At 36.4% G+C, this 24,379-nt stretch overlaps 1 protein-coding gene across 3 annotated transcripts in view; it reads right to left on the bottom strand.

Moving 5' to 3' along the window:
* Positions 1-1,510: 1,510 nt before the first annotated feature.
* HYCC1 (hyccin PI4KA lipid kinase complex subunit 1) overlaps positions 1,511-24,379 on the bottom strand; it is a 46,590-nt gene continuing 23,721 nt past the window's right edge. Inside the window, exons 3-12 of one of the 3 annotated variants that reach the window (XM_082046957.1) lie at positions 23,814-23,915; positions 20,390-20,569; positions 17,993-18,073; positions 17,450-17,565; positions 17,023-17,118; positions 13,852-13,968; positions 13,025-13,112; positions 12,332-12,491; positions 4,869-5,083; positions 3,782-3,945 (exon numbers count right to left, since the gene is read on the bottom strand). In XM_082046957.1, the coding sequence (XP_081903083.1) occupies positions 3,931-3,945; positions 4,869-5,083; positions 12,332-12,491; positions 13,025-13,112; positions 13,852-13,968; positions 17,023-17,118; positions 17,450-17,565; positions 17,993-18,073; positions 20,390-20,569; positions 23,814-23,915 (1,170 nt within the window). In that variant the 3' untranslated portion in view covers positions 3,782-3,930. Of the gene's footprint in view, positions 3,946-4,788; positions 5,084-12,331; positions 12,492-13,024; positions 13,113-13,851; positions 13,969-17,022; positions 17,119-17,449; positions 17,566-17,992; positions 18,074-20,389; positions 20,570-23,813; positions 23,916-24,379 lie in introns of all 3 variants that reach the window. The other 2 variants (XM_082046956.1, XM_082046955.1) reach the window with 2 other exon arrangements.

The following is a 24,379-nucleotide window of genomic DNA, read 5'->3' as shown; positions in this document are numbered from 1 at the left end:
ATTAAGAAATGTACACATCCAGTCTGCAGTCTTAGAATTATACAAAAACAAAAGGCAATATATTATACACCTATATACAGCACTGTAAGTCTTAAACACTGACAAAAGGTATCAGACATAATAATCTAGAAATTTCTAGAGTCCTCACAGAAATCAGAAGAGACTTCCTCAGAGATGTGTGGCTCAAATAGGTATTTCTGTACCTATCTGTCAGGTATTCAAAGCAATTCAAGAACATGTCACACCCTTCAGGAGTCATTGCACTTCTGCAGCAAGTGGCTAGAGGCCATACACTTTTTGCACAAATATTTTAGATTCTCACAACAAAAATAATTCTTTTCAGCTTCTATACAGTTTTGAAAATGTTGCTGCTCAAAGCCATCATTGAAAACAGTGCTTTTTTAAAAAATACAGGTCAGTTTTAAGGGTGAGCATTAAATTAACTTCTCTTATTATGACTTGAGATGATTAATAACATTTTTCCTGCAGAATGTTGCAGCCGTGTATGATGTTTGGAGCATATTTACCAGAAGTACCCACTCCCGGGCAGACTACAATATGGGATGTCTTAATAGGTTTTCCTTACACTGTTAGAAGACCACTACTTCTTTAAATATACATTTTTCATTCATCAGTCTAAAGTGATAATGCTCAAAACCCAAGAGCTTGACAGTTTTAGAAATATTGTGAAAGAATTAATATATCTGCTTCCTGCCCTACTACTTCCTCCCTTTCCACCCCTAGTACTGCACATGGTATCTGGACAGCAAATAATTCTGCCCTCCCCCTCCCTGTTCTGGTGGGTTTTTTGTGGTGTGGGCTTTTTCTGTTGTTTTTTCTTTCCAGTTTTAAGAAAAGAAAGAAGCACAATGGAAAGTCTGATTACTTACATTAGGAAAGAAATTATTTAGACTCAATCGGTATCAAGGTGTGATGTCAGTTTACAAAAAACACACTCATTGTGTAAGTTGCTCCAGAGACCAATACATACATATTTATATGAAGCCACACAGGTATAGAAACAGGAGTGTCTAGTTCAAAGAACCTTTTCTTCTATCACTTTCTCAAAAAAGTATGAAGCTTTATGTAATTTTATTTGTACCAACATGAGTTTGAAGTCTTGGGTTCCAGTCAGACCACAGTATAGAATAGTTAGCTGGATAAACTAACTTTACCTTAACATAGATTGACTTCTAGTCAACATTGTAAACATTATGTCAGAGATCTACATTTTATGCTGGTTTAGATACATCAAAATTCTAATTATTTATAGGTCAAGTGACTAAATCTTACCAGTATAATAAACGCCTTTTAAACCAACACCCACTTGAAAAAGCATATACTGTGGAGACAACTGAAACACTAATGGACTAAATTAACCAAAACAAAACCAGTAGAATTACTTACAAATTCTAGTTAGTGAAACAAATGTGCCGTCTAATGCATATTGCAGAAAAACCTATAGAAAAAAAGGCAAAATTTTCTGCTGTACAAAGTTTTTACAAAAACATACAACTTCAAAGAACCAGTTTATTTCACTGGCCAAAGTATTACACGCGAAACAAGACAAACTTGTCGTTTATACATTAGGAATGTAAGTTTTCATGTACAATTAAGAGAACACTTCACTGTAAAAAAGGTGAAATACCGCGTTACAAGGAATAGAACAGTGTCACACAACAAACTGAAGAATGTGACAAAGTGTGGCACATTCATTTAAACACGGGTTCTCAGGTAAAGACAAACTTCTACAGACTGACGTAGCTATTCCACAGACTCTGGTGAATATTAAGAAATGTACACATGTAGTCTGCAGTCTTAGAAGTAGAATTATACAACTGCCTTGTCTCTATCAACTATTTCTCCTCATCTCTCTTCATTAATTAACCAGCTTATTAATTTCTATGAACCTGAATAATGTTAGCTGCTTAAAAGTTATTTGTGCTTCAGTTTAAGTCAAAAAGGGCTATCTAAACTTTTCTGCAGGTAAACAGGAAAGTCTACCAGAATTTTAGTGTTTGTTCTGTTACAAGGTTCTTGACAATAAGGGATCACTTGCTGCAAAAACCTGGACAGCTGGGAATGACTATTTCTTCTGTTTCCCCACTCATAATAACACATTGTCAGTTTAGCAGCTATTCACTGTTCTGGAGTGGTTTTGTCAGCTATTGCTTCTCCAAATTTCTGCATAATCAGTTTTAATGTCTATTTTTAATTAAAATCTTAATGTTATAAAAGTTGGTATCAAACAAGGTCACCAAACTACCCGAAGGTTAAAGGTTAAGTAACTTTGAACAGGCTGCTGGTTTAGAATATTAAACTAGAAAAATAATGGATATAAAAGACTAGCAATTAGAGCACTAGTTACATTTACATTACAGTTTCCCTTTGTGCTTGCAAGTTACTGAAAGTACACATCCTTTGGTAGTATTCTCTTAGTTCCAAGTAAGAAGTTCTTGTTAAACACATTCAGACACTCCTGATTTTCTTGAGTCAGTGCAAAGGGCTCATAAACTCATTTTATACATAACGTTGTTACATAAGCACAGCTCTTCTTCATAAATAATAAAAATACTGATGGCAGCGACTTTTCAATGAGTAGCTTTGTGCCTGATATTTAAGAATCTGAAAGACAGTCTGTCACACAATTTATAAGTCTAAGGAGCGACTGATAACAACTGATAAGAACTCCCATTCACAAGTACTGCTGCTGTGTGACTTTTGGCCCAGTTTTAAAGACTTACAGAAAACCAAAAATGCATCTGTAATTCAGATTCATACAGGTGGCATGAAGAACAACATTGCAACATGTACTAACTACCATTACAAAACCTGCCAAAACATCAAACACTGAACTGATGCTTCTAGTTTTAACCTTACACGTAAGCACAGCTTTCTCACAGGTAACATAACAGAATGTTTATGTTCTTACAATGCTGTTCCACAATTTCATGCCCATACTGCAAGATTCCTCTTAAATAAAAGTACTTGCAGTTTTGCCTATGTCAAGTGGTAGTAAAAAAGCAGGTTCTGGGCAAGAGGCTCTATTTGTTCCCACACTGTGCACTTATAAAAAGCCACATCTCGGTCAGTGGCTAAACAACCGATCAGTGCTTGTTAAACTGGTGAAGTTGGAAACTTCACATGAAGCCATAAGCAATCAGGTGTACAAATATAGTAAGTCAAGAAGAAACTTGATGAAGTTGATGCAGAATGATTACAACTGTTGTCTATTCACTAATACTGTCAAATGTGAGCCAAATAAGAATTGATGGGCTTGACATTCAAGAAAATAATGTGTAGCACATTAAGGAGCCTCATGTACCAGTGTACCAACATCAGCATAAACCCTCAATGTTTTATTTTTCATACTTGTCAATTTACAGTATCAATCTGTTGACAAAGTTATGCTAATACTAGGAGGTCGCTGCTGATTAGGTTGTTTGCTTAAAATTGGAAGATCTGTTCTTTCTGTTCCATATATCAGTTTTTCCTCCTGAAGGCTGCAAGCTGAAAACCTGTTTGCTTCTGTACCAGACACACCACCACGATTATTTGGAACTGTGACACCACTGACCTGTTCAAAAGATTTACTAAACACAGTAGTGGTCGTTCTGGCCAGACTATGGCTGCCAGGCTTAGGCAGGGACTGGCTAGTTGTCAGTGTCAGTCTTTTCAGAGAGACCAGCTCTAGATTCTCACTCATGGCTCTCTGAGTTTGTTTTCGGGACAAGTGTTCTCTGCAGGTTTCTCCTTCTTTTTCTTTGCCTCCAGCTTTGTTTCCTCCAGACCTTCGTTGGCTCTTCCCTAACAGGTTCTTACTGCTCGTGTTGCTGCTGTTAGATAGGGCAGATTGACTTGTACTAGAAGTAGCCCTAGAGTAAAACCCTTCATCAGTTTCAGATATTTCTATCAGTTCATCTTGAATTGCTAAATCGGTATTACCTGCATGGTAGAAAAAGAAATAGTGAATTAGCAATTGACTTTCTCACATTTATTGATTTTATGTATTGCTAGATTTTTATATTTACAAGCATGAAGCCATAAAGCAACAGAATGAAGAAGACAAAACACTTACCTATTCCATTATATTTTGGAATTAAGGTTCATTAGGATATAAAGTTACAGCAAATAGTGCTGCATTAACTAGATGAAAGAGCATGCCCACAATCTCATTTTGCAGTGATTTTGAAAATAAAAATGCAGTCTTGTTAATTCATGCAGGAGATTAGAAACTTATAGATTAGAAGATACCACATAGAACAAAGAAAGTGTAAATCTTATTTTGAGCAAGTGCTCCAACATACGATTTTGTAAAGCTCGTTGATTATAAAGATATGTGATCAATGCCCCAGGACACCCAATATAGCACCTGCCCATCTAGCAACCCAAGAATGCTTTAGGACTGAAAGGTCACCTTCTGCATCACAGGTCTGGTGATACGAGTTGGAAATTCAAGCACAACATGAGATCTCCAGTATACCATGAAAGGTAGAATTTGGTAAATCTGAGGTACACAGTGAGATACTTTTCACATCCATTTTGATGGATTCTTCATACCATTGATCACCCAATAAATATGCCTAACAGACTCAAAGGTATGTTGAGTCTCACAGTGTATTTTCTCCAGATTAGATGAATCTACTTGTCCGTATGTAGCCATTGTCTGTGGCACAGACAGAGCTGTGTGCAATACATGCATTTGTGTTATTACACATGCAAATATATTAACTGCATACTTTAATTGTCCGAACATGCAGCAGTGAACCTTTCAATCAACAGTGATACCTTCGAGTGCAGCTACAAGTGCTCTGCTAAAACTGCACTCTGCCAGATGAGTTTAATCCATCCTCCATCATTTTTCTTACAGATTTTTGTCTCCTGATTTCTGGCATGCCTTTGCTGTCAGTTCTAGGATCTGTAGCTGTCTCCTGTACTCCCTGTAAATGCTGAACATCATTCTCTGCTAGTGCTCTGCTCTTTTCCCCATTCCCGGTCCTCTCTCCAGCCACACTTGTGACACTAATCTCAGGTATGATAAAGTTGCCCAATTCAGTAGCATCATTACCATTCTCTGGTTGTTCTAGAATTAAAGATGGATAAGAAAAAAAAAAAAGTCTGAAACAAAACATGAAACAAAAGCCAATACCATACAGATGACTAAAGCATTATGAATTAAAGCAGATGTTCACACATTAACCTCTTGTTAATTAGCAACAATAGCAAGTATGGAATTTTGCTTTATTTTTAAACTGTAGGCTTCAATCTTCAAATTATTGGCCTGCACACACATACTGGAAAAAAACATGTTTGATCCTTCAAAACTGAAATTTCTGAGGATTGTGAAACAAACGTTCAGAGAATAACAGAAATCAAAGAACTCTCCATAATTCACTTTTACAAATATATTACCTGGATCATCATGCTAAAGTAAAACTTTTTTTTGCAATGAAATGGCACATCAACTTCATTTGTTATCATGTAAGACTAGAAATTCTACACATACAGTGTCACGATGCTGCACAGTGGTCAGCCCAAAAACTTATAACGGAACAACTAAGCCAACTCAAGCACACTTTGACTTCCATTTTCTTTTTCTGCATTACAAAAAAATCCCTTATTTTCAACCAGAAACGTATTTACAAGTAGGAAAATTCTCCAGTTACTAAAATCAACTTACTCAGATAAAATCTATAGTATTTTACTGCAGTTTTTACCACTTACTAATATTATAACATAAATGTTGATCTTCTCAGCCTTTCTAAGCTTCTTGTATGAGCTTGTAACTACATTGGTTTGGAATGAACTTATTTGTGTCACACAATTCAGTTACTAAGTATAGTTGAGAAAACAGGGATGAAGCAGCTGGGGGGAAGGGAAGCACCAAAACTTTCCATAGCACTGGGTGGCGGGGAAAAAGGCAAAACCCAATGTAGCTTGGTTCTAAGATTACTTCTTTTCATCTGAGTCATCAACAGCAGATACACAAGTGCCCAGCCTGGCCAAAAAAATATTTCAAGATAGTCAAAGATTCTTGCAGACATTGCCAAAAATCCCCAAGCAAACAGAAAACTCCATTGCTACTCAGAGTGTGAGAATGATTGCTGTGAGTACAAGAGATTCAATAATGATATTTAGTGAAAAGAATGCTGGAGATTCTAAAAGGGGTTGGTAAAACAAATCCCAGCTCAAAAGACGCCTGTCCACATTAGATGAAGACAGGTTTGAGAAGGGTAAACTCTTGAGAGGAAAAAAAAAAGGGAAAATGAGAATTTAAACTTAATGGAAATTCCAAGTACATGCAATTAAGAAGTTACAATCCCAGCAGCCCGTCAGCTCCACAGTATTTTAAGTATTCTCAGTGACTGAAAGTTGTCTAAAAAGGTATTCAGAATTGCTTTATCAGCACTAGCTCTAAAACCACAAAACTGCATCTAGATGACCTGGAGAAGAAAAAAAAGCCATCAGTCGCAGACAGTCACAGCACACCCTCCAGCAAGATGTATACCATGCAAACACAAGTGAAGAAGAGCAAGACCTACACTATATGCTATATAGTTATTTTACATATATACCATACGCAAACACTATGGCCGCAAACTTGACAAGACTAAAATTGCACTAGAAGTACTGCTCAGAATAAAGCTTAACTGAATCCCTGTGCTTTATTCATATCACAGCTCATTCAGACCTGAGGATTAAGTAAGGACCGCTCAGATGATGCTGCCAGTTTGCTACTGCACATGACACAAGCTGGCAGCACAGACATTTCACTGACAGTACAAAGTCTAAAAGCAGAGGACTTTATGATGAGATGATTTTTCACAGCAGCAGCTCTAATGCTTTTAGCTGGAGGGGATCCTCTCCTTTCCTTTCCCTGGGCCCCACTGAGAACTCTTGTGCAGCTACAGCGCTGGGTGTTTTGCTGGCATTTGTGCTATCTGCACTTAACAGGACAATGAAATCAGCCTCAGAGCTGGAAGGTTATTGTGGCAGGGACAGACACTACTGTCCACCGGTGTAAGAGCTCTCCCTGCCAATGCTAAGTATCAACTAGTCAGCAACTGGTGAAAGTATCTATTTAACAATTTGTACTATCCAAACAAAGTTATATTAATAATTGCTGCTATGAGCCACTAACTTCCTGATATTTGGCAGGAAAATCAAGTTAGAACTGTTTCCAAGTGTTACTCCTTCTAACAGCGCTTTCTGCGAAAGCCCTCAGTCGTAACAAAGGAAACAACTGAGCACCTTGAACTGCAATAGTAATAATAACAAATAAAACAATACCACAATCAAATAAAGTATTTTGTTCCTAAGAACACAGGAGCAGAAAGGTTAGCAAGGAGAGAAGATCAATGCTCTGATTGGCCTCATTGGTCTAATTTTACTAGGGTGAGGTACCTGTGCCTTCCCTATGGCAACCTCAAACCCCCTCCTGCTACCATCATGCCAGTGCAGCTACAGGCATCTCTTGTCAACAGAACTTCTTCCCAGGATCCACTTATCTCCATATGCACAAGTCGATTCTGCTGGAAACTCCATTTAGAGCCAGGACACTAGAGAGAGAAGAGGGAGCAACAGACCTTGCTGTCAGTCCCTTCCCCACCCAGAGCAGAAAATCACCACGTAACCTCACCCAGCTCCAAAGAAAGGAGGCTCAGAGTGCACAGCAGAAATCGGAGGAACAGGGGAAGAATTTTTTTTACAGATTTTGTATAATAGCTGTACTTATTGTTGTTTGGTGGTGTGCATTTCTAAATGTAATATCACATTTCTAAATGGGATATCAGCACTTTACCCATCACTGCTGCATTCCCATTGCTGTGTAACCATTACCACAATGAAAAAATGTGGAAAAAAATGAAAAACTTAAGGGTTTTACTCAGCACAATTACGTCTAATCTTTTAGTTAAATGCTATTAAGTTTGTTTAATGAAAGGGAATATGCCTTTCTCTGAGTTTAACATTGAACTACAGGAGGAAATTAATGAAAAAATGGGATACTGGGTATTCTCAACTCCTGTTAATACTGTCTACTAGATCATCTACAATCTTGTAGCAAGGATAAGACCACACAATCCATGTTCTTCATAGTAGCATCCCCTCCTCATTTTAAAACTTTCAGTAACACCTAAACCAAACCTTTCTCTTCGTAGTGCTTGGTTTTGAAGACAATAATGCTTCAAGCTGGACAACTCTGGGGGTCTATCCTTTGAGAAAGAGATATAAATACCCAGTGCACAAGGCAACATAGCAAAAGAGAAAACAAAGGACACCACTAAACAGTGTAGAGACAAAACCAAATAATTATGTCAGTTTGAAAGTAAATATAAATATGCCCACAGTAGATGAAGGAAAGTGCACTTGGAATCACATTTCTGAATGCTTTGGTTAGTACAACCAATCTTGATAAATGCGTTTCATGATCACTCACTAAGAATTGATTCAAAAGATATTTCAATCATAGTTTACCACATTGTTACAGTTGACTACATCATATATCTCAGATTGCACAGGCAAACTGCCTATTTGGATTGTAACTCAATTTTAACCACCGCAAGCTCAAGTTGCATTTCTTGCACAATGTTTGCATTTGGAATTATTCACAAAAGCATCAGCCTTTTATCCCAAAATTAACATTCAGTCCAGATTCCTAAAAAAAAAAAAAAAACAACTTTTCCAGAGATTAACACTGTTTCGAAAAAAGTAAGACGACTCTCTCCAAAGAGACTCTAAAACGAACCTTGTGTACTACATGAAAGTCAGTTTCTGCAAAGAGGAACAAAATAACACCTTGTGCTTCTTCTCTAGTTGACGTCTTTGGTTTTGTGTTATGTATCCTACCAACATCTGCTTTGCTCTTCTTACTCAGTCTGTTACATCAGAGTATTTCACTTACATCCATTACCTCTACACACAGGAGTTTTTCCCCAGCAACCCTGGGGTGTTCAGCAGATTTTACATTAATAAGGAAAGCATTGCTTTCGTTTTTGTCCTACTTTCTATAAACACCTAAATGAATGGTTATTTATGTCCCTTACACACTGTATGATTTTTCTGGTTTCTTCTATTTGTGAACGGAAATGGAGATGCCATTCAGGGCTTGTTTTTAAAACATGAATGCTACAAAAACTAATACCAGACAGAGGAGCTGGTGCTCCTCTTTTTAAAGCTTCATGATTGATAGGCAATTCTATTTAACAGCCCTAAATAATTTGTTGGCAAGTGGTGGCTAGTGTCAGCTGACTCTATAAATACTATCATTTTGTGATTAGATGGATCCATTTTGCAAATGACCTTCACCTTTAGTATATCTAAAGTACCTACCTTAGAAGTCCAAATTTACAATACAATTTGGTTTTAAAAAAAGTTCTTCTAAGTAAGAGTTCTAATGAACTACCTCTCAGCTGTCTCCTCTAGCTTCCTAATACATTTGTACAACTCATTTTTATTACACTGAAGCACAAAAATAAAACTCCCAAAGACATTTTTCCCCCTTACACTGTGTGAGAAAAAACCATGGTCAGGAGGTACAAGGTCTGTCACCTGATTTCACCAATTCAAGTATTTATTTTAATTCAAACAAGTATCTGTAAGCACAGGCCTCACTCTTGCTGCATGCTGACCCTGAAGATCTACTCCATATCTTTCTTTCACAAGGAATTATAAGGCACTGAATTAGGTTGTTAGGAATTTTCAAATCAGACGACCACTCTGACTTTAAAAGGCTTTTCAAGTCACAAACAACAATTTTGTTAGTATTTTATAATGCAAATTTTGAGGAGATCAGCTGAAGTGGTGTATACATGGAACATTTACCACTTAAAACAAAACAGTTGGATAGTCAGTCAAAGATACCATAGACTCAGTTTTGGCTTTTAAACTAACCTAATGTTTACATAGCCTTCAAATTTTCAAGTACTCCCATAACCTGCTATAAAAGTTGCCCTACACCAAGTGATTTTCTTTCTCTTCATTAAATCCTGTACCGGCGAGGCAAATCCAAGTAAAGTTTTCCCAAAAACCCAAACAACATGTTGACAAAAGCTTTTTTGTAAAAGCCTTTAACCTTTCAATCCTCATCCCTAAACACTGACTACTCACTTGGGTCATACTATCTAGATTATCACTGTTTCTGACAACTTGTCCTGCTTTATGAGACTCCCATAAAACACAGCATTCCCCCCATTTCTGAATCCTGCCATTATTCTCATTTCCCTTTCACCTTACTTTTATCTGTGGTAGTGCACACTTGTACCACCCATTTTCCTTGAACTTCACCAAACATCTCCCCCGCAAGAGGACAATAATTCTAAAAACTTCCAGATCTCTGTATTTCCTGAAAAATTTGCATTCTTATAAGGATGGTTCCAATACCAATTCTTTAACATTTTTATTTCATTTTTTTTCCTTAAATCTAAAGATAAAGGGAATGTTTATTTTAATACATTTTCAATTCCTCTGAACTAGCACTCACTAACCCTAATCTGTGTTCCCCTCCACCACCTCATCTGAACAAGCATCAGAACCACTCAAAAATAATAGCTGACAAATTTGCCAAGCTTCAGAGGGCATTTGGCCATTTAAAAGCTGAGCTATCATACAGTTTTCTTGCACCTGGTCAATAATCCCTGCTTAACTGTAAGCCTCAAGAAAGGAAAATAAATAATAAAGACTAAAATGTTCCTTACCAGTCTTGAGATTTCAGTAATGACTTGCTACTGGTCCTCACTCATGTTGTTTTGCTGCTCAGCTTTGTCTGACAGTTTTAAGCAGTTTTTAATTAATGGAAAAGAACTTGGGTTATTTTACCTTGCTTCGCCCCTCGCCTCCTCTGGCAGCTTTCTATTGGTACTACAACCACCAATGTGTACCATTGCTGCTCTATGGTTGTTTCAAAGTCATCTTCTACCAGCATATTTATAAATAATTTTCTCAACACTTTCCTGAATTACCTCTTGGTCCTTTACAATTAAGCCTGGCAATATTTTTCTAACCGAACTGTCCATATGCTACCAAAAGCTCATGCAGTACACATCATACCAATTTTTTTATGATACCATTTCAAAATCTTTACTGAACCTATTAAAAGAGCATTCTTGTCTATGCTCACTTGCTTGGTCTGTCATCAGAATTACAAGCCCAGCAGTACAGGCCATTGCCAGTTTTGATAGCTGGTCCAGCATATTTTTCCTCATCTGAAGAGAGTAGAAGAAGTGGAATATAATGCTTTTCCTTTTGCAGTACATTCAGCACCATTTTTTCTACTTCTAAGCCCAGACCTACGTTCTGCTTTGTGGAAGACCTTATATTGGTTTGCCCAAATGTGCTGGTTTTGGCTGGGATAGAGTTTATTTACTTCATAGTTAACTAGCATGGGGCTATGTTTGGGATTTGTGCTGAAAAGAGTGTTGATAACACAGGGATATTTTTCTTATTGCTGAGCGGTGCTTACACAGAGTCAAGGTCTTTTCTGCTTCTCACACCACCCCACCAGTGAGTAGGCTGGGGGTACACAAGAAGCTGGGAGGAGACAAAGCTGGGACAGCTGACCCCAGCTGACCAAAGAGATATTCCAGACCACACGACATCATGCTCAGTATAGAAAGCTGGGGAGAGAAGAAAGAAGGGGAGGACATTTGGAGTGATGGCATATGTCTTTCCAAGTAACAGTTACACATGATGGAGCCCAGTTTTCCTGGAGATGGCTACACAACTGCCTGCCCATGGGAAGCAGTGAATGAATCCCTTGTTTTGCTTTGCTTGTGTGCGTGGCTTTTGCTTTACCTATTAAACTGTTCTTATCTCAGTCCACAAGTTCTTAACTTTTACTCTTCTGATTTCCCCATCCCTCTGGCAGGTGAGCGAGTAAATGGCTGTGCAGTGCTTAGTTGCTGACCGGGCTTATACCATGACACCAAAACATAATAATTTATCCCTCTACTCTTAAAACCTATTTTTATTTAAGTAATTTAAGACAGATGAGGCTCTGCAGTAAAGTTGTTAAATATTTCCTTTGTTTCAGGTACTATACACTACTTTTCAGAAGAAAACAGGAATATTGGCCTCTTTAAAGAATCAACAACTTTCTACAGCTACCTTTAACAAAAACATTTTGTGGGTTTGTTTGTTTGTTTTGGTTGTTAACATGATTAAGGAAATAAAGAATATACTTCATCTGAACTGCATTAAGATTCTCATTCACCAGATAAGAAAATAACCTCCAAACTGCCGCTTGTTTACTAACAATGAAGATGTGCAATAGGACAATTCTCAATATTAAACACATGTAAAAACCTGAGAATTCATTGCAAAATGGGTTTCTTACCATGCCTTTTCCACCTATGCCCTCGGATAGACATGCTAGTAACAGCATTTCTTGATATTCTGGATGAAGTAGGTGTAATTTCAACTTGAATGCACCTTGTACCTTCTTTACTAGATGTCATGGCACCCTGAGGCAGTGAAGCTTTTATTGCATTAGCAACCTAGAATAGAAAAGATGCAGTTAAGTTCTTAACATGAAAATCCAAATTTTACAAGAATTCTGACAGGGGATTCTTATTGCTCCAAGAAGAATACTGTGTACAGTTCCAGTTTAAGGTCAAAAAGCACCCTAGCGTTTTGCATGGGTTATAAAGAAGGCTGGTTGCAATTACCTCTCAGAACGAAGTTACTTTCAATATGTGCCACTGTGTTTTAAACAGCTTCCAGTTTAAAGTTGTGCTATCACTTAACATGAACTGCAGAGTGCCTCTGCACTATCATCTATGCTTCCAAGTCTTAGAATTGTTCTATTGAAGATAGGCTGTTCACTAGGGAAGATGACAAAATGACGAGGTACGTTGAAAGTATCTCTGTGTGCATGTGTAGACTTGCAGATATAGCTATTCACACAAGCACGGCCACATAGACTCCATGGGATTCAGGTTCCTGGTATGATGCTGCATCATGCACATTGGCAGGAAGGATTTCCTAGACTAAAAATTCTACTCAAAAAATGATGAAATATAACACCTACCAGCAGAGGTTCTGGATACAGTTCCAGCTGTGCTCTATACAAAATGTCATCCATAGCTTTACGAGCCAGATCCCATTCTCCATTATAACTACAAAGGTAAATATATACATAATAATAAGTATCTAGATCAACAGATGAGCCTTCTTGGTTACATAACCTTCACGGATTTGGGTATTCCTTGAGAGCATAATTTAAAGGAGTGGAACTACTTGTGCCCATTAGCAGTAAGTCTGCTATTTAGAGAACCTGTTCTGAAATAGCATCTATGGAGACAAATTTTATTTTCATTTGCCACTCTAAGCAGTTTAAAAATTATGCAACTAGTTATTGACCAGGTAGTCATGAAATATTCTGAAATTCAAACAGGATTGTTTTAATATTACTCTGCTTTTTGAATATTCCTGTGTTACTAGTCTCTTAATTATTTCAGTTAAGAAGAGAGGTTCATACATTGACGTGACTATCAAAGGTAGATGACATCAGCATTTCACAGAAAAAATTAGAAAATCTTTTTTCCTTAACAAGACTGATGTCAAAACTAAGCATGCAAAAAAACCAGCAATGGTTGGAAGAGGGTTTTTTGAAAGATTTTTTACATTAGCTGTTATACCTATTAAGTGCTGTTCTAGCCCTCCTTCTCCAATATTAAATAGGTAACTTCAACTAGCTGCAGAACTATTTTCTCTTCCTGAGGACCTGATTGCTAGACACAGCATCTGCCCACTAGAAAATAAAACATTTCAAAGGTAGCATACCTAAATGAGTGAGAAAATCAAGCTGACATTTCTCTTATTTTGTATGCATATTAAAAAAAACCAACAACTTACAAGGCATAATAAATCCCTGTTAGCATTTGCACCATGAATTCAGATGAAACTGGAATCCTGCTGTTGACTCCCTTGTACTTTCTCACTTGTTGGCGAGGATATCCACAGACACAAATTCTAAAGAAATCATGCATTTGTCATTAGCAAACAATGCAGAACCACCTCTGTACAGGACAGTACAAAGCTTGGTGTTCAGTACACATTTTAACCCCAAAAGACCCCATCAGCAACCCTGTGCTGAAGCACTCATTGTGGAAGGAGGGTATGCCCTCTACTGGCAGAGTTCAAATCCTTCAAAACAGAGGCATCCTAAACATTCCTGTCACATTTATACTACAGTGGAACCTGAAATAAAAGTGCCAGTAAAAGTAATTCTGATTCCACGCATTTGCTGCAGAACAGACCAAAAGAAAAGTTAATGGTATTTAAGGAAATAAAGCAGAATAGCAACTATTAATATTACAGACAGAAGCATCAGTACCACTGCATATAACATGGAAGCTGCATACAAGTTTTCAAGCAAAGAGACCGGAAGTGTCACATTCATAAAACCAATCCAAAATCCAGTAAAAGTCAGCTTTAGAATTTAGTTCTGAACCAAATTCCACATTAGGTTCTGCAGTCATCACATTCTGGAAATCAAAGATACTGGGTAGTTAAATATTCGATTCATTGGCTACTACTGGAATTCTGCAATGACCTTTAATGACATGAATCAAAGTATTTCCTTCTCCAAAACACAAGTTAGAAGGTTTAGTCTCAGAAAATTTCAATTCTTCAGCTTCAATACCAGAGATCTTGTAAAACTATTATGAAATATATTTTTTCCAGAAAAAGAATGAGTTAAGATTGTACTGCAGTACTGTTCAAATAACATCTGTAATAAGATATTTCAGCAGACTTTTTCATTAATACTAACTTTACCACTAACCTACTGCACTTTTTTCCTCTTCTCCTCTATCCTGCAACTCATTTTCTGCTTTGGCTATTTAAAAACCCAAACAGATCAAACAACAAAACCAAAACGTACTGATATCAGGGACTGCCCCAATGCAAGTGCAGGATCTTGCACTTGGCCTTGTTGAACTTCATGAGGTTAAGATACCTATAGGTATAGGATAAATACTCTCTATGCCCTCATCTGGCGTTGAAAGGAATTCCACAAATCCCGGGCTTGCGCTGCCACTTCACAGAGTTGGTCAACAGCTGCTCTAAGCATCAGTATTTAGTTATAGTTCTTACAGAAATTTACAAAGCTAAATACAAACTTCTCAGTCTGGCTTAAACAAGGATTTAAATGACTGAATTCAACAATTCAAAAAAATATTTCTAAAAAAAAAAAATTTATTTTGCTTAGTTTTGAATTTTTATTTTCAAAAGTAGCCAAACATTAATTTGTAACTAACTGCAAGTTTTCCCTTAAATTTGATAGTGTTGTTAGCCAGAAGCACAGACTAAGTACTCTTTGATTATTCACTCAGAATTTAAACTCCAATTTTATTTTTGTTAGAAATACATTACTTCTGATTGCATTGCAATTTGTGTCTCTACTATTCAAACAGCTTAAAACTATATTTTTAGAAACCAAAAATCAAATAAACTTTTCTCTTAAAAATACATAGAGTGCACCTGCAAATTATACCCACAGCTAGCTAAAACAAATCTTACTTCCAGTTAAGTGAATTAAATTGACTCTTCTGTTAAATATGCTTAAGATATTGGAACCAAATTAGTTCATCTTCTCGTATTCCATTTTGCCCATACATGGTAAAAGTTAAAGCGTGAATGCTGGTTTTCCGACTCTTACCTAGTCCTAAACCACACGAGCCAATTACTGAAATTAAACAGGCTGAAGAAGTCCCTCACAAAAATCTCATCCCATTTTCCTCCTCTTTATCCCCCAGAAGAGGCTATTATTATGCAACTTGGGCAATACTTCAGGTCACAGATAGTCCATAATTTCTACCAATAGTTTGGCTCAAACACTTATGATCCACTAAAATAATAAGTATTTCAGTGTTATGCAAAGCCTGAGGAGTGGAGGCAGCAGCACGGAAGTGTCCAGTTTAAACAAAAATGCCAATTTACATTAAAAAAAAAAAATCTAATCAGCTCATTTTTATGCTGATGTATATATTTATGCATTCACTAGATGTTACTGTATAGGCATACAGTAAGTATTTTGGGGGGGAAAATAGTGAACTCACAGTAGGAATGTGATCGGTTAGCACTGACAGTTATATAGAAAGGGCCTTAATACAGACGCTCTATTAATGTCAGTATTGATTGGTTTTAAAAAGCCCTACTCTAACCTGAGTCACTTCCTCTAAAAAGGCCAAAATGACATCAACAGAACTGCTTCACTTTACATCATAGTAAGATAATATTCTTATGAAAAGAGACTTAGTAACTGGTGATATCCAAATGCAAAAAAATCTGTATTTACAACACTTGAGATCAGCACAAACTATTTGTGCTGCAGTTGTCACATTTACAATTCATGTTTGTAAATAAGTACTAGAAGCTTTGCTTCTTTAGAAAAGTCATAACAATTGAATTAGACTTGCTAGAAGAATGCACATTCATTGTAGATTGCTTTCACACAGATCTTCCAAGGAAACCTAAATTGAACACTCCTTGAACACTGGTTTGTTTTTTTGTTTGTTTGTAGGTTGGCTTTTTGTTTGTTTGGGTTTGGTTTGTTTGTTTGTTTGTTTAAATAACAGCAGGGTTTGGAAACACAAGTATCTGTAAGAACAAATGTATTTCTAGTCTCAAGATCTGCTATAATCACAAGTATCTGTAAGAACAAACGTATTTCTAGTCTCAAGATCTGCTATAATTTCAGGAAAGTTTCAACTTGCACAGCATCCAAATGTATTTAGTAAGCTTGCAATGCAAAATTTACCACAATTTTAGAATACCTTTCTGATTTTATTTAGTTAAAACTCCTACAACTACCTTGATTAAAAACAGTTCCCTTGATTTGACTTTTCCACTTACCAGTGCTGCCAGGTCATTGCTTCCCATTTTGAGATCTCAACCCAAAGTTATATGAGATACTTTAAAAGCAAATAATGCAGCTGTAAACACTTATGAAAAAAAAGTTTAAAATTATTGCATTTCAAGTTGAAAACGCTATTTTAAGTGTAATCAACCTACATATATTACCTTGAACAAATTTGACACAAGGACTGAAGAGAAACTGCAGGCATGTAGCTTAAGGCAGCATTGTAACAGAGCAGGAGGAAAGTCAGCACTTCAAACCTGGGATTTACAAGAAACATTAGAATTACATTACCAATTTTATTTTCTAAAAGAAAAGTTTACATATAAATTTTCAAGAGATATTTGAAGAGATTGGGGATTTTATTGCAATAAAATTGACGACTGAGTAGTTTGGTTCTGCAAAGCTTTTCTTCATGTAGTAATACTCACTGCTAGTCTTTCTGCATCTATACTTACACATGTTTAAAAACAAAACACCACAAAACAAAAGCATACCCCTAACCACCTTCAGTCTGTAACTATATTAAAAATTATAAGCAGTCACGATTCATTAGTGATTCTCAAGCAAAATCCTATGATACAATTTCACCTGTTCTGTGCTGTTAACATCTCCCTCTGAGGATGAGGCCCACTGTACACAACTCTGGACAAACCATGCTGTGACAGAGCTCCTTCGGTGAGAGCCATGGAGCCAATGCTGGAAGGCTAAAGGAAAAAGGATCATTCAAAACATGTCCACCTGAAGTTTTGCTAAAGAGCAAGTGAAAATAGACAACGATCAGCATCACCATATTTGTACATAAATTTTCAATGGGCTTAAGGTTATCTAAATACTTAGCTGTCTTAGATTTGAAAAGTTATTTTACACCAGCTAAGGTATATGGCTTCAGAACAGGGAAAAAACACCACCACCACACACACAGATGGTGCATGGATGTTATGAAGTTATGACTATTCAGTCTTGAAGAGGTCACACAGACCAGTTAGTAGTCCTCAGAAGACCAAGAAGAATGTTGCTATGTCATTATGCAACACGTTAAAACTAATTTTCATTTTTATTCTTAAAAAACAGCCCCCAGAGCATACTGCCTTTTTCAATCAGTAAGAGCTTTATGTTGTAGAAGCCACTTACTTCATGATAGACTGAAGGTTTGGACAAAGATGGAATTGTGAAACTCAGCACTTTGCTGTGTCCCTCTTTGTTAACTATCTCCTGAAAAAGCCAGAAGATACCAATGGTTAGACTGTACCACATAAACCAGACATTCAAAAATGTTATAATGCTAGATAGGGCTGAATGGATAAAAAATAAAACAAATTGTTACCAGGATAGATAGGGATACCATGGCAATCCAAACTACAAGCTAGAAATTATCTCTGTATTTGCTTTCTATCACAGTGCATTTGCTTTGTTTATGAAAACTATTCAAATGACTTAGTAAAGGGCACATGCGTTTACATACATAGTCTACCTTAGAACCAATAACTAGAAATTTCAGTATGTTTTAACAGTGCTACCTTTTAAAAATTATACACTGTTTACCAATTGTGAAGGTTAATGCTCAGTAATTCTGCTCTGAAAACTATTTACACATCAAGTAATGAGTCTACACGTAATTTGTTTTGGAAATATTATAGCTCTGGAATGACTGCAGCCTCATATGGTTTGATAGTAGCAGACATCATGGTATGTGCAAAAGTCCATTTTTGATAATTCCATACTTAGAGAGAGCTAAAAGAAGCATGGATTCAAAGCTTTAGAGAAGCTACCTTCCTGTAAGATATCACCATAGCAGTAATTTGGCAGAGAGCACTGAAGTACTTCAAATAAAAAAACTTCACAGGTTCCAAAGCAGACCTGAGCAATAACCAACACCACACGAGCGATTTTTTTTTTTTCCTAAATTTCAGCAGCAGATTTCATATACCCAAACGTAGAGATTAGAGAGGAACTTCAGTGTCTCCTAATATCCACACCTTGGAAGGCTGAATGACTAACTTCACATAGGAATTATTAAAACTCTTGGGTTTGAAAACATAAAGTAGCTAGTTTAAGAGAAAATAAATATCTGAGCAGGTCACCTACTACCTTTTCAACATTGTATACTGAAGAACAGTACCATCTTAGGTCCCTTCCAATCCCTAACATTCTGTGATGTTATTTGTTTGAGTTACAAACTGTATACAACATCAACAGAAGGGAAGAAGTCAGCATCAGTAACATGGCATTAATTTAGAATAAGCATTTATTGGGAGGTGGGTTGGGGTAAGGAGTGGAATAAATGTCTCCAAAATCAGATTGATCTACAGCTTCCTATAGAAGCTTGCTCTAAAATTCTTAGAACTTCAAGCAGCTGGAGATGGATGGCTATGTTACTAATTGAGTAAGAAACTGTTCATAGCTAGGAGAAGATATGACTGGACTGGTTTCAAACTTAACTGTAATCTCTTCTAGGAGAAAGACAAGTGATTACAGCCATATCCATCACCTGTTTAAGATCACTTCATCATGGAAATAAAGGAGTGAATTGACTTAAGGCATAAGATATACCACATGCTTTCCAGGAATGTTTTTTTTTTCTCAGATACAACTAAGCACAAAGAAAGCACATGAAACATGTACTCTGCCTAAAAAAAGAGTTGAATATAAGAGCTCAAGTCTTTTTACATAGAATCCTGCGTGAATAAATGTTTTCACTTGCTTGGTAAAGACATTTAAGATTATTTTTAGAAGAAGGATGGGGAGTTGCCTTCTCCAGATTTTCATGCTGGGAAGAGGAGACTTGAAGCTCATCATTGTTTCACTTCCCAAAAAGCCTTCCTAAAGTATCCAGAACATAAAAACTACATTGAAGAGAAGCCTAAAAGACATAATAACTCTAAGTTTTTTATAATAGCCATAAAAAGACTACATGCATTTTGCTGTAATAATTAAAAGATGGTGCTCTTAAAAGTTCCTTCATAATCCTGTCCTTCAAGCAATAATTTAGTAACAAATAGTATCTTTTCATACAAAATATGAAAAAGATGTGAAGGTTATTACAAAATGAGACCTTTAACTTCTCAAGGCTAAGCAATCTGTTCAGCAATTGAGTACTAAGAATTTGTTGAAAGTGATTTTTTGTGTTTTCTAGTCAAGATAGTCAAAACACCCCAGAAAATATGGGCAATCACTTCAAAAGTAGTATCACTAAAAGTTCTCAAGCAGAACCTAAGTTTAATCACCATGCCAAGAATTAAGTAACAAAAAAAATAAGAGGACTCCTTTGCATCCTTCAGCCATTAGTGCATTAACACTTTCCAGGAACCACAAGAAGAACAGGGGAAATAATTCACCAAAACAAAAGAATAAAAGTTCAGGTTGCAGATTTCCAACAAGGACATTAATTTGAAGATTCAAAACTGAGATACTCAATCCATTTCAATTCTGAAACAAAATTGTTAATTATTCCTCAGTAAAATACTCTACAGTATCCCCCAAAAGCACACTAATATTTTTAGGTCTGAATAATCACACACAAATACAAACCAAGTTATAAACTCCTAGGAGAAGAGCCTCTATGCATCCACTGCTCTGCAAATCTCTGCTGGCCGAGACAGAAAGATAGCACCACATCAACTCCGGCAGAAACTGCAGCGTAAACCGTAGTAATTGTTGCTCACCACTGCGATAGAACTCAAAGAGCTGATGGCAAACGGGCTCCAGAAGCTGAAATATAAATTGCGGTTGTGAATGAATAAGACATTACAAGAAACTGCAACTTTGCGTGGATCTATCCTTTGGACAAAACTGTACACTGATAAATATTACATTTTAGCTATTAGAGAGTTACTGATGCAATAACTGCCCAGGTCACCTTACACACTTCTCATCCCTTGTAATGTACTTTCAGATGATAACATTAGATCCTTCCATCCCATGTGCAGAAAGAATTCCAATAGCTCCTTTTAGCCATTTTTGGTTCACATCCTCCAGCCTTCCAGGCATAAATAGAGGATATTTGTTATCACCACACCTCATACCATGCCTTCAATACCTCTAATATACAGGAAAAGCACCTGAACAAAAGGTCTTGCTATTCTAGAGCTCCAACAGTGCACACACAAATTGCTGGAAGCTTTTGCCCACTGAGAAGAGCTGCATAACACTCAAATTCAAAGTACTACAATAACTCAAATTCAAAGTACTACAATAACTTAGATACAGCAGAATTAGTTCACTTTTCCACTCTCATTAAAATCTAGAAACTTCAGTGGATTTAGAGGTTTGAGACAGAAATGGGAAGCCTCAAGAGTAATCTTATAATCAAACCTGCTAAGCTGATACAAATGGCAGTAATACATTGAACTGGAAATAATACATTGAGCTAGAATAAGTTTAAAAAAAAATCTTAAAAACAAACAGCCTGCACTGTGTTTCTGGATTTAATGCACATTCTTGTGCTACCACCTATCTCTGCCAGAGGACAAAACATAGTGTAAACCATCATGTGTGAATATATGGAAGTTATATTTTTCTTTTGTCACCCTAGATAGGAGATTTCCTAACCCAAGTGGAAAATGCCATCAAAACCAGTAGGCACTTTCAAAGCCAGCTGAACTGGACAGTGAACTTCCAAGTAAGAACTCAGAAGTATAGACTCAAAAATACTTTTTGGCAGCAAACAATCGCTAAGAGTTTGGAACTATAAAATAATTTATTCTAAAATAAAAAATGGGGTGGGGAAGGAAAAAGGGGGATTTTTAATTAAACCTTCTAAATAAGTTACTTGCAAATAATAACAAATAGGAGAAGCCTATAATCTAAGAAACTACACCTTGAAAAAGAATCAAGGCCGCTGATGCACTTACATTAGCGAACTTTAAAAATGAAATCTGAGATTCCAGCTGTTTAGGATTCATTTTATCAGCTCCAGCTAGTATATTAAGAAAGCATTACATAAAATGACATATTCTCCAGCTGCAAGTCTCTGAAAGACAAGATTCAAAGGTAACATACCTAAAGGACTAATATTGCTACCTGGTTCCTCACCTCCAAGATTTAACGTCCTAACGGTTCGTCTACATCACTCACAGAAACAGACTCTAAATTCATTTCAAAACTAGGAATGTTCAGGCTAGTAACAGACCTTCACTGAAATGTACTCCTGCACAAAATCCCCAAAAGTTTCAACCTGAAAATGATGGAGTACAAACCAGCCAGACATGCATTTTAGAGACTGCACTGAGAAAAGATACCATAACCATTAGAATTGCCACTGCACTTCAGTTCAGAAAGCAAAGTATTACTCAACACCTTTCTGAAAATCCTTAAAAACTGGAATATAGATGTCTAATTTATTGACAGTAACATGCAGATCACAATTTCCATTTTATTTTAACCACAATGCTCAGTTCTTTGGCCATTTCTCTGGGTCACACCTTCAGTTTTTTAACAGAGCAAGCTTTGAAAAAGCTAAGAAACCCCCTCTTCTATATTTCTTCCCTTTATTGCAGCAAAGGAGGCAACATCACCAGAAGAGCACGACAGAAAATAATCTGCTTGTTTTCTCAAGTTTTTCCTCCCAAATATAAACAAAGTTGAGTCAAAATTTCCTACCCAGCAAAGTTACTTCTGAACCCAAAGGATCTTAGAAGGTTTTAGTTCTTTTTAACAAGTAATTTGGGACAATCTGATCCATTCATACGAAGAGGAACTTTTAGCTTCTAACAGATAGAGCTTCTTTTTGGGAACGACTTGTGAAAAAATCTACAGTAAATGCCAAAAATAAATCACGCAAAGCTAAGCTCATAATCAATTTTAAGAGCAAAATATGGAAAAGCATTCTAGAAAACTTTACCATAAGCACAAGTACTTGCCATCTTCAGCTTACATATTTCACATAATTTGCATGCTCCCTTTAATGAAGTATCAGTTCAGAATGATGTGCTTGAACTTTAAAAGCCACATAAATAGCTATGACAGGTATCCATGTTCACATCATTATCTCAGTCGAGACAGCTTCATATTAGCACATTTAAATGCGTAATCAGTACAAAACCAGATTTTCTTCCTCAAAATGCCACCACATGCTACAACCTAATATCAAAAAGCACTAATGATTGTTGCTGTTTCAAGATATTGTTTTACACTATACCAGTTCTAAAATGGTGTCTAGACTGAAACAATATTTAATGCTGGAACAGGAAAAATTTCAAGCAATTTCATCCCTCTTCCTTTTAAGCTGCATCCAAATGTGTTAGACACTCCAAACACTTTCTATTTCCTAATGCAAATGCCTGCATGGCTACTATCTACAAGGACAGCAATAGTGCTTTAGGTAGAAAGCAAAACCTCTTGAATCTGTGAAGAAACAAACCTCAGAATTTTTTTTTTTTTTTTTACAATTGCACTCATGAGTCAAATGTCCTTAAATCCTCCAGTCTACTGAAGACTCCCCTTGTACTGAGTGACATTTTTCACCTATCAGTGGCCTAGGAACCTCAAAAGTAACTAACAAAGCTACTATAAATTGCCTATTTCTTTGCTATAACAAACAAGTGCCTCATTTATCTCACAGATTTATTATTAAATTTTTGGCAAAGCAAACAAACAAAAAAAACCCCATATGAAAAGCAAATATGAACCAGTAGAAAATGCAGTCACAGATGCAAATACATACGGTTACTTTTCAAATGTTTAAAAAAAGAACACATCCATCCCCCAAAACAAGATTAACCATGATGTTAAGGTACAGATAATTATTATATTAGCCCATGATCTACAAGCTTAGTTATAAAACTTATGAATTGTCTCCATGGTAGTTCGTCATTGCTAAGAGAAAACATTCTGAGGGAGACGCTTCATGTAGTTCTGTAGTTCACGTAGTTAGAACACAACTAGCAAGCAAGGTCTTATTTTGTTCTGCTGGTGTTATGTCAGACATTTTGTGTGAGAGATCCGATATACTCACTTCATTCTGTGGCTCCTGAATTACTTTGTAAAGAGATGAAATCAAAGCACTCTTGTCTTTCAAGTTTGTAGCATAGCTGGATATGGATGCTTCTGGCAGTGTCTGAAACAAAAATATTATATGTACTAGAAAAAGCAATTTCTATAATTAAATATAAACTGTTATTTCAACAGTTTTCCATTACATATTATTATTTATCAGTTTACTATGAACTAAAACTTGTTTCACAAATAAATCTTTACTACAGAAATCAACATGTTTTCAGGACAGCAAAATGGCCAAAAGACACACTACATTCTGTCACTGCAGACAGTTTAATACAGAATGTAATGACGGTGGATGGGAAACAGATAAAAACTAAGAGTTTCACAGGTACCACCCCTCTAAACAGATTTTCTGTCCATAATCAAGAGGGTAAAAATCTAATCTTTTTAACAACCCTTTGGAAGATGTACATTTAGAATTATTACACTATTCACAGCTTTTACAACAGTCCTTCAAAGGAGCTCATACTCCATTATACAGATAGGAAACCACGTTCCCAGTGTATTTAAGTAGACAAGGAG

This window comes from Streptopelia decaocto, assembly GCF_964273445.1.
Source record: "Streptopelia decaocto genome assembly, chromosome: 2".
NCBI lineage: Eukaryota > Metazoa > Chordata > Aves > Columbiformes > Columbidae > Streptopelia > Streptopelia decaocto.
Note: the sequence above shows the minus strand (reverse complement) of the source record. Positions and strands in the feature narration are given on the sequence as shown.